Source organism: Apteryx mantelli, chromosome 9, assembly GCF_036417845.1.
Source record: "Apteryx mantelli isolate bAptMan1 chromosome 9, bAptMan1.hap1, whole genome shotgun sequence".
NCBI lineage: Eukaryota > Metazoa > Chordata > Aves > Apterygiformes > Apterygidae > Apteryx > Apteryx mantelli.
Window position 1 is genome coordinate 17529061 of NC_089986.1, and position 16195 is coordinate 17545255.

At 37.2% G+C, this 16195-nt stretch overlaps 1 protein-coding gene across 2 annotated transcripts in view; it reads left to right on the plus strand.

Moving 5' to 3' along the window:
- The window catches only part of PLOD2 (procollagen-lysine,2-oxoglutarate 5-dioxygenase 2), a 56160-nt gene that overhangs the window by 33197 nt on the left and 6768 nt on the right, over positions 1 to 16195 (plus strand). For both annotated transcript variants that reach the window (XM_067301841.1, XM_067301840.1), the window contains exons 9-13: positions 3613 to 3738; positions 5467 to 5588; positions 12676 to 12780; positions 13678 to 13803; positions 15053 to 15194. In XM_067301841.1, coding sequence (XP_067157942.1) covers positions 3613 to 3738; positions 5467 to 5588; positions 12676 to 12780; positions 13678 to 13803; positions 15053 to 15194 — 621 coding nt within the window. The remainder of the gene's footprint in view (positions 1 to 3612; positions 3739 to 5466; positions 5589 to 12675; positions 12781 to 13677; positions 13804 to 15052; positions 15195 to 16195) is intronic.

Genomic DNA, 16195 nt, shown 5'->3' on the forward strand with positions numbered 1-16195 from the left:
AGCAGCTGCATGTTTCGTTTCAGTTCTGTAGTGAAGATACGAGAGGAAGGCTTAGGGGGGTCATGAAAAATGGGGATAGCTTGAAACAACTGGTGGCTTATGATCCCTGTGACTAAAGGACAAAGTGAAAGACTTTCTGGACAGTAAGCATCTTAGGGACTGGGATATAAATTCAAAAAGCTATTGCTGGAATTGTAATCACTTTCAGCTTCTTCTTATATATATTTTTTTAATTATTGTTTTGCCTTGAAAGTACATTCAGATGATGTTCTAGTGAAATTATGAGTGTTTGCACTCCCAAATCTAACTTAAAGTTAACCTGAGGAAAGAAGTTATTTAAGTTTTTCCTAACCGTGTGGGCAATTAAAACATGGTTGGGGAGCAGTTAAAACTAGTAATGAGAAGTAACTAGCAGTGATTTACTGGATAGCTTCTTATAGTTTGAGCACATCTTTCTGGAAGTTGTCTTCCTTTACTATAATTCATTCTTTGGACTTCATACCTCACTTATTCTGCCAGAAGGAATAGCGAGACTTTTTCTTGGCCTCTGTGGAAGAGTTTACTTTTGGCTTTTCTGAGTATAAGTGATATTTCACTTTCTGAACACACTTTCTGTTCAGGCCTGGCCGTTTACTACTTAACAAGAAATCTTTCGTAAAAGGAGCAATACCAGCTGTGAATCTTTACCATGATCCTTTCTGTACTGTTTTATCTAACTTTCTGCATTGATATGCCCCTATCTTGTGAGGTGTTAGTAGTTTTTTTTTTCACAAGCAAGTAGAGGATCAAATTTATTGATTCCAACTACGTTTTAGGGTTTCGGTTGCTTTAGATGAACTCTAGCACGAGTCGACATGATGAGCTTAGGTGTTGCTGTTTTAATGTTTCGGGTTGGGCATACCTACAGACCTTTACTTCCGTGGTAGAAAGCCAGTAAGCTCTAGGTAGAACAAGCAGATGAAATAATAGTGCTTCCCGTCACAGGCACAGGCATAACCTTCCTTCTGTGATGGTTAGGTGTGGGTGCACGCAAGGCAGAGGGGGTGGGAGAACTGCCATGGTTTTATGCAAGCCGCTCTGTGATGGATGAGCCGAAAAGCCAAAGGCACGACCGAGGGCTTGCTGTGGAAACACTCGCGGTAACTGAGTTCTGCTGCTAATGTTAAACAGCCCAGGTCAGCCTCAAATTAGCTAATCGCTCAGGTGGAAGCAGGGTGCTGGTAAATAAATTGAAGAACAGAGCTTGACACAATGCATGTAGACTTCTGCCATTTTTTTTTCTTTCCCCTTAATTAAAACCTAAATTGGATTGGATGGCAAAATGTAGTCTCCCTACAGCTGCTTCTTAAATCCTTAAGTTTGTTTCTGGTCTGGACACTTCCCATCGCAGAATGGAAGGAGCAACCTCATTTCAGCCTCTTGCTTCTCTGGCAAATCTTGTGGAAAGGGCTCTCAGACTTTGTCTCGAAATAACTACACAGAGTAGTATCTTGTATTTTTCAGCAAATTGTCATATGCTTTCCTAATGCTTGTGAAAGAGTAAACTTGAAAAGGCAAACATACGGCCTTCGTGAAAATGAGAAAATGTCAGTTGAAACGTAACATCCCAGTGCAGACTGGGTGTTCTGGAAAGGTTTTTGCTCAGGCTTAATTGGGAAGAAGCAAAATTGCAGATCTGAGAGAGTCAAAATACTGAGTATTAAAATTGTATGTTCTGACCTAGATTCAGATTATGCAGTGACAGCTTTTTATAATATAGTAAACTGGGATCTGGATCCATGAACTCTGCTTTGAGAAGAAATGCTGGGAGAGCAGCTCTCAGGAATTTGTACTCTGATATTTTAAACACTATTTTGCTTTGGTTACACCCCCGAGATTTTAGTCTACAATGTTGGAAATCATAGCCAAGCAATTCATTTCAGTGTATGAAAGGAGTATTAGCAATTCCCAATTTTCCCTATAACCTTTGCAGTTCCAATCTGAATTTGCTTCTCTTTGCCACTTGTCCCCATATTTTCCAGGACATAGAATTTGAAATTATATTAACAGCAGTTCTGTTATTGGTAGCACATGGGTATCTTCAGCTTATTAAGCTTTATGGCACACACTGCTTTCCTGATAAATCTCCTTCATCGCTTGCAGTCAAGGGTATCAGTTACCATGACACTAGTCTCAGTGGAGTAGTTCCCTGAGAATATCAGCTACTTTTTAAAGACAAGTTGGTGTACATGTCTTCATCAACTCTTTTGAAATTATTAGCGTGCCTGCATGAATGCACGTTCAGTTTGGAGATTAAGTTGTGAATAGGAGGTAGTCTGGGTAAACATTGGTGCTTAATGTTTCCTATCTGGTACATTTGCCAGTACGTTTCTGAATTTCCTATGTAAGCATTGACTTTGTGAAATTTCAACATGTACTGATCTCTTATCCAGACACTTTTCAAGTGGCTTTGACTTGCTTAAGGAAAACTAACTTGCAATCTTTTGTACTCATCTGTGGTTTCTCTCTAAGACTATTAACTGTCTGTTTTAGAGATGGGAAAAACTAGTTTTGTTTAATCAGTACATTTCTTTGTGTGTGGGAATAGAGGCCTTTGAAGGCTAAATTTCTTCATCTCAAGTAAGGTAATAGTATATTTTAGGAATACATACAAAAGTGATGTCTAGGTTTGTTTAAGTAGTGCTCACATTACCCAGGGATTAATACCCATGGATATATTACCCAGGGATTTAAAAGATGTGAATTAAAAAGAGAACAAATACAATCTATAATATAAGCCATATATGACCTTTTCTCACCACCTTGTCATCCATTTTTAATTAAGTCAGTATAGTACTTTTTGTAAACTTGTAAATAGTATGCAACTTGGCTGCTACTGTTACCATTTGTTTTGAGCAAAAAATTACCATCCTAAACAGTGCTAATAACTAGTACTGGATGATTTTGAAAATTTGTTTAAAGGACTAAAATAAGGTGGATAAATCTCAGTATCCTTGGGTACAAGGGGAGATACTTGGTTCATCAAAAGTCTTGATAAAATCAATCAGTAGGGAAGTAGTGCAAAACTCAGTCGGCAGCAGAAAGAGGGCGAGTTAGTGCATACAAAAGTAAAAATAAAGGTATGGCCATCTTTGGCTTAAAGTACAATTGAGAAAAATATTTTGTGGTATTTATTATTTAATTACTTTTTTTAAAAATAAGTCTTTCCCTATTTTTTTCTTGTTAAATAAAATTTAATATGTACAGATGTTACTTTCAAAAATAATGAAGTTGCCACATAGATTTAGGCGCATTTCCCTGAATACTTTTTTTTTGCAATTGTTTTATTTTTTTGTATATGTAAGAACTTAAAAACCTTACTGTGTTATTTAAACCAGCAGTTTATGTTATTGAAATTTAAAGAGGGTTCTAGCAATATTAAATGTATTATCTTTGTGAAGTTGAATAGAAGATACAAATATGGGGGATAGCACTTTTGGGTTAGTCTGGTTTCTTTGTTTGAAAGCTGTGTGGCCTGATATAGTTGTATTAAAAAGCAACTAGTCTCATGATGTAGTAATCTTAGAAAGGAGGCAAGTCTTATTGGTTGTGTCAAAATATCATTTTTTTTAGGAATATCCAAGGGTAAAAATTGGTGTTTTCATTGAACAACCCACTCCTTTCCTACCTAAATTTTTAGACAGACTGTTGACTCTGGACTACCCAAAGGAGGCCTTCAGTATCTTCATTCATAATAATGTAAGTATTACATAACTATTGTGCAAAGCTTCATTTTTAGAAATTATGATATGAACGAATGTGTGTGGGGGGGAAAGTATATGGGTTCTATATATATGCACATTTAAACTGCTTAGGAAGAGTTTATTTTTCATAATGCAGTATGCAGAAGTGGAAAAAATAGCATAATTTTATTAACACAGAACAAAATTGAAAGAAATTAAAGCAATTCTTGCTAGAGTCTATTTATACAAACTGCTTAGATTCTTTCTAATAGTGAGAAAGGTTGTATTTTAAAGTGTATGCTTCTGGGAAAAGTACAAGTTGACATAAAACAGTAGTTGACATTGGATTTGCTTTTCATCTTGTTGAGACCCCAATGCATTTTCCTTTCTCCTGGTGCTCCTGCTGGGTGCCATGGGATAGAGTGATGCGTCTGTGTATGTTCTGAATGGCAGCACAGCTGCGCTGATATTTCTGAATATTTTTGAAGTGTTGTTTTTTCTAATTACCTACGGACCTGCTGTTGCTGAGACTTCACTGTCGACTTCAGTAGCACTATTAGCATAAGTGAGGTTACAGATTTGTGCAAGTCTTTGAAAGACTGAGCCGTAAGAGAAATGGCAGGAGAATATTATTATAATTCTGTCCTTTCCTATTAGGCATACAGTACTGTTTATACCATAGCACTACATGCCTGAGTAATGGAAGTAGAATTTATCTTTAAAGTTTTCAGTCTGTTTTTGTGAGGGGATGATAAAGGCATATATATGATATCCACATAGGAATTGTAGGCTTTTCCTGCTAGGTTTCATTGTTTCAGCCAGAAGTCTCATAGTATTTGAAATGAACGGCCTTTTTATTACAGGGAGGGAAAAAAAAAAAGTTTTCAATTACTCTAAAGTCAGCCATAATATGCAGAAGCTACAAATGAAGGCCCTGGTCTGGAACTATTGCGTTCTGGTGAGGCCTCTTAAATGAGTGGTAGGGTATTTAGAGATCAAAGGAAATAGTCACTATAACTAGATTTTAGAGGGAGTGAATATTGAGTGTTTTTATTTGATACTTGTATGAATATTCACAAAAAACTTGTTTTTTAGCAGCTTAGAACAAGGTAATAAATAGTATGTGCCATGTACCCTACCTATCTCTACCTCTTCTGATACAGTTGCCCCTTTCCATAATGGTCCCAGGAAGTTTCTTCGCTTCCTTTTACTAGAAAAGGCTCGAGCCTTTCCAAATCTCCTTACTGGGAGTAATGCCGAGCACGATTTCACCCCCAGCCACCTCTGCAGCGCTCAGCCCCTCCAGCCTGCCCCGCGGGGGAACACGGGGAGGATGGCCAGCCCGGGGTGGGTGCCGTGCGGGCACCTCCCGTGGCTGGGGACGCGCCGGCGCAAAGCCCTTCCGACCTGGTGTCAGCTCACGTCCGTGCTGGCAGGGCTCTAGGACAGGGTCTGAAGGTGGCGAAAGATGTATCCTGAAAAAGCATTGTCTGACTGTTTGGTGAATCTTTCATCTTTGGTCTGGAGGCGCTGCCTTGGTTTATACTGCTGAAGTGTTGCATTCTTTTGCTAAAACTTTGAGTGGAAGAGCTTGATTTTGGTGACAGATGTACTGAAATATCTGCAAATACTGTGTTTGCCGTCTATTTGTTTAGAATAGAATACAATTTGTACTTGGATGCTCTGTGATTTCACAGCAATTTGTACTTTTCATTTACTCTAAACAATGTTAATGTGATTACAGGAAGTTTACCATGAAAAGCACATCAAGAAATTCTGGGAAAAAGCCAAGAACATTATCAGAAATATAAAAATTGTTGGACCTGAAGAAAATCTGAGTCAAGCAGAAGCCAGGAACATGGGAATGTAATTTCTAATTTATGAATCCTTTATAACAATGCATATTCTAACTTTTTTTCATCCTTAATGTGTATTATTTTTCATCTTAAATACTAACAATTTTGCATCTTAAAGTAAAAAGTGGGGGCTTTGTGGTGGAACAATCACTAAACATAACATATGAACTGTTGAGTATTTTATGGTTTCTGTCCAATATAAAAAGCTGTTGGTCATTTGTAAAAACATTTCTCTCTGGTTTGGACTACTCCAGTGGTCTGTCATTTTGCCTTCTGACGAAGCACAGACAATAGTAGACTATGAAGAAACAAAAGAGATGTCAGAGTATTCTGATTTATATTTGTACTAAGTATAATGTATGTTAAAACATCTGTCATGAGCATAAGCTCCCTAAAGTATTTTTAAAAAAGAACACTATACAAACAAAACATGATACAACACACCAAACTTTAACACAGTTTGTGCAGCACTTACACATAGCAGAAGTTATAAAAATGGGTGGAGGTTGTTGTAAATAGAAATTCTGATTATGCTGTATTCTTGAAAAATATATTTGGTGTTATTTTTGTATCCTAAACTTTTTCAAGCTAAGTGTTCACAGAATGATTTCTTAGGATAAAAGAATATCTTGCATTCAATATGCATTTAACACCTGCACCTTTTTTGTCCTAATTCCCCCTCCCCTTCCCCTGTGGTTTTTCGTTTGTTTGTTTTAAATATAAAATAAAAGTACCATATGGTTAGAACTGGATCTTGGCATACAGGTAACAGAATTATGTTGCTTTATGTGGTTCAAAGAGACAGGAATCTCCTTTAGAAGTGCTCTACCAGAAGTTTCTGCTTTCCAGAAAAAGAAGTTGCAAAGACAACTGATTTCATCCTCATGGTCCATCTCACTCTTTTTCTTCTACCAGGGAAGAGTTACTTTCTCTGTATACACCTGGCACTCGCCAGGCCTGGCTGAACCTCTGTGTACATGTTCTTGCCTATCAAGGGGTCTCTTCAGTGGCAGCTCGCTGACCAGTATCACAGAGCAGCTCACAGCTCTCCTAGTAGGTCCATCAGCCAGATTATGGAGTTTTGAAAACCACGATCCCACTAAGATTTGCTGTGGCCCTTGGGCAGGCTTCATTCCCAGACAGTTCTTTTGTTAGTCTTTTCTCCCCAGTCTTCCACCAGTGACAGAACAGAGAAGTTAATGTAAGAAGGCCCTTTTCTTTCTTAATCTGAGGTTAAGAATGTAACGTAGACTGCTAAGGGCATCAACTGAAAGAATGAAGGATTAGTCCTGAGTCTTTGTGATATTCTTGCAAATTTGTTTGAATGGGGTTTTGTTGTGCTGAAGCCACTGGAACCTTGTGTTTGGATGAGGTCCAAGCCTCTCCCAAAGCTTTTCTAGGAAACGTTACAGATGTCTGTGTAGGAGTGTAAGCATCCATTCACATGTTTATGAAGCATTCTGTCTTTGTCATAGTCTCTAAAGCAATTACATACCATGTCTGCAAACTTTTTGAAGTAGTGTATGCTATATGTAGCTGAGGTGGAATTTCTGGAGTTGTCTTTTTCTCCCTTTGTACTTTGCTATATAGACACCATAAGGCAGAACTTGCAGTGTAACCTATTTCTATTTTTCTATTATTATTCTATTTATATATTTCTATTTCTTCATTCATTTATTCTTCTATTTTTCTATTTCTTCATTTCAGTGTAATGAATTTCTATTAAATCTCACCCAAAGATCTTTAAAGTTGTCTTCCTCTTCTAATGGAACCTACTTGTTTTATAACATGGTGAAGGCTTTTGATGTGATGTGTTGTCTTTGCAGATCTGTGGCTAATAATAGTAATTTAGATGTATATTTGCATAGAATTCTTTCAAATTCTGCTGTGTAAGACAGATAAATCATACTTGTGATGTGTTCCAATGGATGACCGTGTTCATGTTTGTATGGATATAATTTGACTCATGTTACTTTTGCTTTGAAGAGCCTCTTAATTAGAGGTTTTGTCCTAAAGAGAAGTGTAGTGTATTGAGAAATGTGAAGCATAATGCATATGGAATGAGACAATGCCAAAATATTGAATCATACATAAATCATGGGTATTATTAGTTGACTCTTTTATGTGGACAATTTTGATGGCTTCTTTCAGTTCCACATAAGCTCAAGGATAAATGAGTTCCGGTTCATCTGCCTACTCTCTTGAATGCTATTGGTTTGTTCTGCTGCCCTTCTGGTTATAATCAGCTTCTCTGGAACAACTGGATCTTTCTTTTCTTCAGAAAATTTAATTTAGAAGCATGGCGTGTTCATGGAAAAGCCAGTTCCTATGAAAATTGTTTGCTTTCAACCCTTCAGCTGGCTTCCAGAATAACTTCACTTCTTTCCCGCTAATAACTTGAAAAGAGTTATTTACTTTGAAGGTCCAGTTTCAGTTCTTAGTATCATGCTTTTGTACATATAATGCAATTGGTCTGTTTCCTCCTTACTTTATTTTCCCTTTTTTGGCTTAGTGAAAAGTGGTGATATATCAAGATGAGGTTCTCAGTAAATAAGACTCTCTTTTATGTAAATATAAATGTGGGGGAAAATAATTTCTTTTTAATTTGACCCATAGCCATGTAGCAAGCTTCTACTTGTCTCATTCACATGATAAAGAATAATTGAGGCATTTACTTTCTTGCTTCCTATTGATATGAAAAGCCCCCTCCCGAGCTTTTGAGATAGTTTGATAGCTGTTGAAAAAGACTAAATCGTGTAATCAGCAAAGACTTGATACAAATCAGCAATATTGGCAAATAGGAGAGCAGACTTTTCCTCATTATGGGCTGAAAGGGGAAGAACTAGAGTAAAGAGAAGGAAAATGAAGTAGGACAAAAAGAAGGAAAGTTTAGTTGTACATTATCTGAGTAGTCTGTCTCTGCATGTACATCCCTTGGAGATGCTATTAGTGTTTCATGTCTTTTAAAGCCTTTGTCTGCAAGAAATAAATTTAAGTTCCTAACAGTCAGTTCTTTTTTTTCCAATTCCAATGCTTTAAGAAAAAAAATCTCCTCTGAGTTCATCCTTGTGTTTTTTGTCTTTGTTGAAGACCAGCTTCAACCAGCTGTTACAGAATATGTTATGACATAAAATGCAAGATAACTGTATGAAATATATTAAGCCATAGCAGAAAGTGGGAAATATAAGAACTGATTTTATTCACTTCTTTATAGAATTAAAAATTCAGAAAGCTTACTTTTTCAATAATCTTCCCCCCCCCAAAAAAACACTTACAGACTTTGGGGTTCTTTTTCTTTTCTTTTTCTTTTCTCCTCCTCTTCTCTTTCTCCTCCTCTTCTCTTTCTCCTCCTCTTCTCTTTCTCCTCCTCTTCTCTTTCTCCTCCTCTTCTCTTTCTCCTCCTCTTCTCTTTCTCCTCCTCTTCTCTTTCTCCTCCTCTTCTCTTTCTCCTCCTCTTCTCTTTCTCCTCCTCTTCTCTTTCTCCTCCTCTTCTCTTTCTCCTCCTCTTCTCTTTCTCCTCCTCTTCTCTTTCTCCTCCTCTTCTCTTTCTCCTCCTCTTCTCTTTCTCCTCCTCTTCTCTTTCTCCTCCTCTTCTCTTTCTCCTCCTCTTCTCTTTCTCCTCCTCTTCTCTTTCTCCTCCTCTTCTCTTTCTCCTCCTCTTCTCTTTCTCCTCCTCTTCTCTTTCTCCTCCTCTTCTCTTTCTCCTCCTCTTCTCTTTCTCCTCCTCTTCTCTTTCTCCTCCTCTTCTCTTTCTCCTCCTCTTCTCTTTCTCCTCCTCTTCTCTTTCTCCTCCTCTTCTCTTTCTCCTCCTCTTCTCTTTCTCCTCCTCTTCTCTTTCTCCTCCTCTTCTCTTTCTCCTCCTCTTCTCTTTCTCCTCCTCTTCTCTTTCTCCTCCTCTTCTCTTTCTCCTCCTCTTCTCTTTCTCCTCCTCTTCTCTTTCTCCTCCTCTTCTCTTTCTCCTCCTCTTCTCTTTCTCCTCCTCTTCTCTTTCTCCTCCTCTTCTCTCTTAAAATATTAGTAACATAATTTGCCAGGACTTTTCTGAACTTTTTTAAAAAAAATGTGAATTTCCTCAACTTTTAGTGGGAATGTGCACATTTTAATGAAAATTTAAATTGAAAGCTTTCAAAAGTTTCAGGAGAAATAGCAGGGAGACCAGAATCGGTTTGCCACTTGGTAGACCTCATTGTTAGATTTTGAGCAAGAACTGAATTTTGTGTCTCCTGTGTGCTGCTTGAAAATCAGAGGATATTAAGTCAATGTGTCTTCTTAAGGTTCCCATTTTGTATTGATAAACTATTAATTGGACACAAAAGGACTTCTTTTTAGTTCTGCAAGCAGGGCAAGAATCTTGGCTGTGGTTAAAGGCAGGGCATGGGTTTAAATCTGTATCCCCCAGATGTCACGTGATTTGTATTGGAGACTTGGATTTTCTGGAGCTACTTCTTTCCTGAACACTTAGGAAGTTTGGGGTTTCAGCCTCCTATGGAGCTAGGAGCATTTTGAACTTTCAGAGAGTTGCCGAATGTAAAAGCCTTTCCCACCCAGATCTCAGTTCAGTAGCTTCGGGATGTAGCAACTGTGGTAACAACAGTTTTGCATCTCAAGCTAAGTGGATGTTAGTGCTTTGTCTCTTTTGTGGCTGCATTTGTTTACCTTCAGGACGGGTGGCAGGGCCTTGTGTATCCAGTTCTGAAAATAGCGATGCCTGTCTCTAGGGTACTGAGGCTGCAAAATGTAATTCTAAACGACAAGCAATGTCCCACAGAGTCTTTCAATTAATGTTGCAGCCTTGGGTCTGAGGGCACCCTTTTTTGAGAGATTTGCCAAACGGCCCGAGTGCTCTCCCATAAAGTGTTTGGAGTGTCTCCATGTTTGGAGTTGTGTTTGCATATAAAAATGACAAATGGATTAAATACAAATTCAAATCGCGCCTCAACAAAATTTAAATGAGTCAGTGCTGAAGAAAATTGAGTAGATTATACCTGTATTTCCTGCCTTTGAAGATGTCAGGAGAAAGTTTCATGTGCAAAACAGCAGTGACGCTTTTCCTTTTTAGATGATCACTGTTCTACCTGAGCTAAAGGTTTAAGGAAAGTTAAGCATCACTGTAATTGCAAAATACTGTGAACTGATCTGTTGAGCTTCCTTTCATATTTCAAACAGAGCATCTTGGTCTTCTCCTACTGGCTATTTCTTTTGGTTGCGCACTGAAATGGCTTTCTCAAGTCATGCACAAAAAATAAACCTTTCTTTTCAAGAAGGGTGGAGCAGGTGGAGTGTAAAGCAAGTAGATTAAAGTTTTTAGCCATGAAACTTAAATTAAAAGATATACCACTATACCTGTGTGTATTACTGTAAAGCAATTGCCATTTCTTGTTCCTTGCCCTGGCCTGAATATCTGTGACAAATAGTTTCACATGAAATCTGGGATTTTTGTATCTGTAGAGGTTAGCATACAATGTAAGAATGTAGTACTTTAAAGTATGAGAATATCCAGGATTATTTATATTTCCCTGGGAAAGCTACTTGGCGGCATTGAAAGCCTAAAGAAAAGAAACATGGATTTCTTATGAGTTGTCTTTCTTTATTAATTTTGAGAGAAAATTTTCAACCGTTTTTCTGTGTATCTGAAACTGAAAGTATTTTACAGAAACTTCCGTTTGTGACCTTCTTAAAGTGCAAAGGCGAGATTTATACTTTCCATCTGACATGATGACTTGTACCTAGAAATGCAATGAAAATTATGTTTGAATATGAAGTTTTCCCGTTCAATGATCCAGTCTTCTGATTGGATATGCTGAATAAAAAGAAACAGGGAAAAAATGAGTCAAAGTAGGGTCAGATTAGCAGCCTTGATTTTTCTCTTCTACCTCCCTTTTTTAAATGAATTTATTCTTGTTTGTAGAGGTTGAAGTTAGAGCTTTAGCATTTTGGGTGATCTGTACTACAGCTTAGTTTCCAGAGTGTTTAAAGCAGTAATGGCTTTAAAGATTTCTCAATAGATTATTGAATGATTGAGTGCATCTTACACTAAAACTTTTCATTTAATACCTTATGTTTTGGATTAATATGTGAATGAAGAGCAGAACGATTTTCAACACTAAACACATTTGGACTGGTTTTAGTAGTACTCTCTGGCTGTATATTTTCTTAAAAAAAAAAAAAGGGGGGGGTAGGGGAGTTGAAGGACCATACCTTTTTAAATAGAAGAACTTAATCAATTTTCTAGTTATGTTCGCCTACAACTAAATATAAATCTGTTCCATTTATTTTTTCACATTGTTCATAATTAAAAACATGGATTCCAATCATATTTTTGTTAATAACAGAAGGGTTTTGCTGCTTTAGGGGAGACCCTGGCTGGGGTTGTCACAGGTGGAACCCCAGGTGAGGACCAGGTCTCTCATGGTTAATGACTGCTGCATGGAACAAAGGAAACTTCTTTTTATTCTGATTTCCATGCACCACCCTTGTGATTTCCATGCACCACCCTTGTGATTTCCATGCACCACCCTTGTGATTGTCTTACATTTTTCTTCAGCAACTGTGTTATTCCTGTAGGTCACAGAATGCCTAAGAAAAGCTCTCTAAATACATATTTCTGTCCACCTTTTGTCTTACACTCTCCATAAGGATTAAACTACTATTCCAATAAGCAGATCGCATCTGTAGCACCTTTGCACAAAGACAGCCCCATATTATAGCCCCATGCAGTTATTTGCTAGAGAAGCTTATATTTCACACTTAACTCACTACTCCTAGGTATCTACGCTGATAGCAGGTTTGTAAAGTAATGACTCGATTTCCCCGTCTGTATTCCACTAGGGCAGGGCACAGCTGATCTCACTGAACTCACTAAAGGTCATTTAGCTTCTTAAAGGGAAAAAATAAGGAATCTGGTTTGTATTTTTAAATCTGCTTTTAGTGTATCACTCTACTGTACTCTAAAGATATCTTTCTTTTACTATGCTACATTCCAGAGGGCTTTTAATGTAAAATATGACTAGGGTATTTGGTTAGGGTTTTTTTGTATTTCGTCCTCTGTGAACTTTTGTGGACGTGTATGAGCTAACCGTTCCTTTTTCTCTTTTTAGGGACCTTTGTCGCCAGGATAAAGCATGCGAATATTACTTCAGCATAGATGCAGATGTTGTACTGACAAACCCAAAGACTTTAAAAATACTGATAGAACAGAACAGGTATAGTATATCTCTTGGCTTTACTGAATTTCTTTCAGCTTGAAAGGATTTTCTGGGTGCCCATTTTTTATTTATCCCTTTCTCAACATGTTACTGTAAGAAAACCCAGATTAATTCTCTCTGTAGATCTTTTTCAACCTTCTACAGTGGTTATTTTACTGTAACTACTGCCACTGACTTCCCGACTGAGGAACTGTCATGTTCACCTTTGCTATGTAGTAGTAAACTGAACTCATTAAGCTGTTCCAATGGAAAACTTTGCAACTAATCTTACATGCTTTTTAGGTTAATGTACCTTTATTCAGGTACATTAAACCAAAAATGATCGTGTCTCATGGGAAAACTGTTTCAAGAAACAAGATCCTGCCAGTGCTCCGTGTGATGTTCTTTGTAAAATTTGCTGTTGTACAAAGAGAGGATAAAAGCCAGATATATGACCTGGAAGAAGCAGAAGCTTTGCAAGATATATCTACCAGTAGACAGTCCTTGGAACAGAAGTTCTATTTTGTTCTTTTTTTCTAGTCAACTTAGATTTCCCTTTTTGACTTTCACTTTTTGTTGATGTTGTTGTTATCTGACTTTGTGATGCTTTTTCTGTCATTATGCTGTGTGCAGGGTTGTGTTTTTTTTTTTTTTTTTTTTTTTTGATTGACTGAAAATCCAGTTGCCTCTGATTTATAGGGGTCTTTGATTCTGTTACACTGATGTTGTCCTTGGGCAGCTGGAGGCTTTGATGCAGTTTCCTTCCAGCTCAAGGTCAGCATTGCTGCTCCAATATTTGACAGTCATTGGATTACGATGCTGTTAAAATACCAGAGTGAGAAAAGCCAATGTAGTTTGACATAGAGACTAAGTATTGCAGCTCATGTTTTCTTATTATTGAATATCATTTCACAGAAAGATAATTGCTCCGCTTGTAACTCGGCATGGGAAGCTTTGGTCCAATTTCTGGGGTGCTTTGAGCCCAGATGGCTACTATGCTCGATCAGAGGACTATGTTGATATTGTCCAAGGGAACAGAGTGTAAGTAATCATGGGTTAATGTTTAAGGTCAAGACACTCGTGTACTGTTGTTAGCAACATATTCTTACCTTCCTTTCCCTACAGTCTTGTATTATTTTGGAAGAGCTTATGTTAGTTACATTGTTTAGCTTTTTCCATTTCATAGATATGCTTTCATTTTCCCTTTGTTTCCAATTCACAGCCTGAAACAGAAAAACAGTATTTAACACAGTGAGCTAGTATTAGTAATGGACATAGGCATTACCGGTACCTGTCTGATTACTCTGAGTGCGTAATATTAAAAAAATGGCAAAACAAATAGCAAAGCAAAAGGGTTATAGTTTCTATCTATGTCCCAGGAACCTCAGTCAAAAGGAGTCATTGTTGCATGCATCAAATGGCCGTAAGTACTTCTTCGTCTTTGCTGGACAAATAGAGTATTTAATCAACCACTGTAATTTGTTTGTTAATGTGTTTCTTCTTGTATGTTATTTCAGGTACATCCTACAGGGCTCTTGAGAAATACTTTGTTTCACAGCCTTTTAAGTTACTCCCTCCCCTAAATTAATGTGATTTAAGCTGATCTAAGCTTGACTTTCACATGCAGTGATGACTTCTTTTCTTTGTGCTGAAAAAACAAAAAGATCCGAAGCAGACTGACCGTTTGAATAGGACTGGCTTTTTTGCATTGCGCTGAAAGATGTGCTCTTGGCTTTGGGAGACTTGGCACAGGGAAGGAGGAAAATCTGCAAAGCATGCATTGTACAACAGCAGTGCTTAGTTGTTGATCTTGGCCCAACTCACTTAAATATATGGCCTGCTGCGGTCAATGGTATTTGTGTGAGGAGGTCAGACCAGCTGTGTGAAGCCTCAGCAGAGTGTTTAAACTCTTCTAAAAATCTGTTTCAGAATTATTTTCTCGATCTGGCAGTGTAGAATAATACTATAGTATAAAGGAATTTGATTGATAGCCTTAACTATACAAACATGAAGCACATTTGTAGCTAAAAACTTGCTTTAGAGAATTTGACCTTTTTCTTTTTTCATGACAATACTTCATAAAAATTGAATTGCTGCCTATGCCTGCAGTTGGGATGTGATCCCTTTATGTCCAGCTGTAGTTTTTCACATGTCTTGGAAACCTTTCAGCTTCATTGCCTTGAAGCTCACTTTATCTTGTCAGCGAATACAGAGATGCTGATTTAGAAGAATATACAACAAATTACAGCTTCAGTGATTAAATTATTATTATTATTTTTTTTTTTTACAGAGGAGTCTGGAATATTCCTTATATGGCTAATATATATTTAATTAAGGGACAAACTCTCAGATCAGAGATGAAAGAGAAAAACTACTTTATACGTGATAAGTTGGATCCCGATATGGCTCTCTGCAGGAATGCCAGGGAAATGGTAAGGTGTATCTATAACAGCTTGCTTTTAAATAAAACACACACAGACTTCTTTGTGTCCTGCTACACTTGACTGCTTCACTTGATTGATCTTGGATTTTGTATTTTTATTTCTAATTAAAAGTACTGGCCAATTTTTGTGATATATTAGAATGCTTTAGGTATATTTCTTTAAAATATTGAGAAGAGAGCGGGGCTTTTTCCCAGGTCAGTGCATTGGTGCACTGACTATATGATGTTTTTTATTTAAAGACACTGAAAATTCCTGTTGAGGCCAAAATATCTTGCTTGTTGACACAACCTCAATAGGATGAAAGAGAGTTCAACTTTTCCCCTGCTGTATATGACTTTAAATTTATCAATGCATTTAGAGCTTCTCTGCTATCCACATTTTTATACAATGTGGAACTTCTAGCAAACTAAGTTGGAATATTTAGCAATTTTATAGCTGTGTAGATATATTTTTAAGCTAGATGGCAGACAATGTTGATTTAAAAAAAAAATTCTAAGTGATTTATGAAATGGTATTAATCTTATTAGGGGGCATGGACTCATTAATTTTCTAGATCAATTAAAATTGTATCAAGTTTTTGTTACTTGCATTAAACTGTAAGTAATAAGAGAAAACGTATTTGTACTGTAAAAATGTGAATATGTAAATCCACATTTCTACTGATATTTACACTAGTTTCAGCACAGAAACAAATAAGAGCTAAACCAGACCTATTTCCAGACACTATAGCTTTGAAAAATAATTTTGCTGAATTGAACAAGAAAAGTTGGCAAGTATTAATTTTTTTATTCCCTCATAACAAGGCATGTTTTTCTTTGTTTGTACTGATTCTTCAGAACATCCCAGTCAAATTCTCTTGTATTCAAACCTTTGCAGCATCAGTTATTGCAAACCTGCGCTTCCCATGTGCTCGTTAAACTAATCTGACTCTGTGGCTCATCAGAAAATTGCCTTCTCTTTTTCTCTTTCTCAGTCTGTGCTGCAAGATG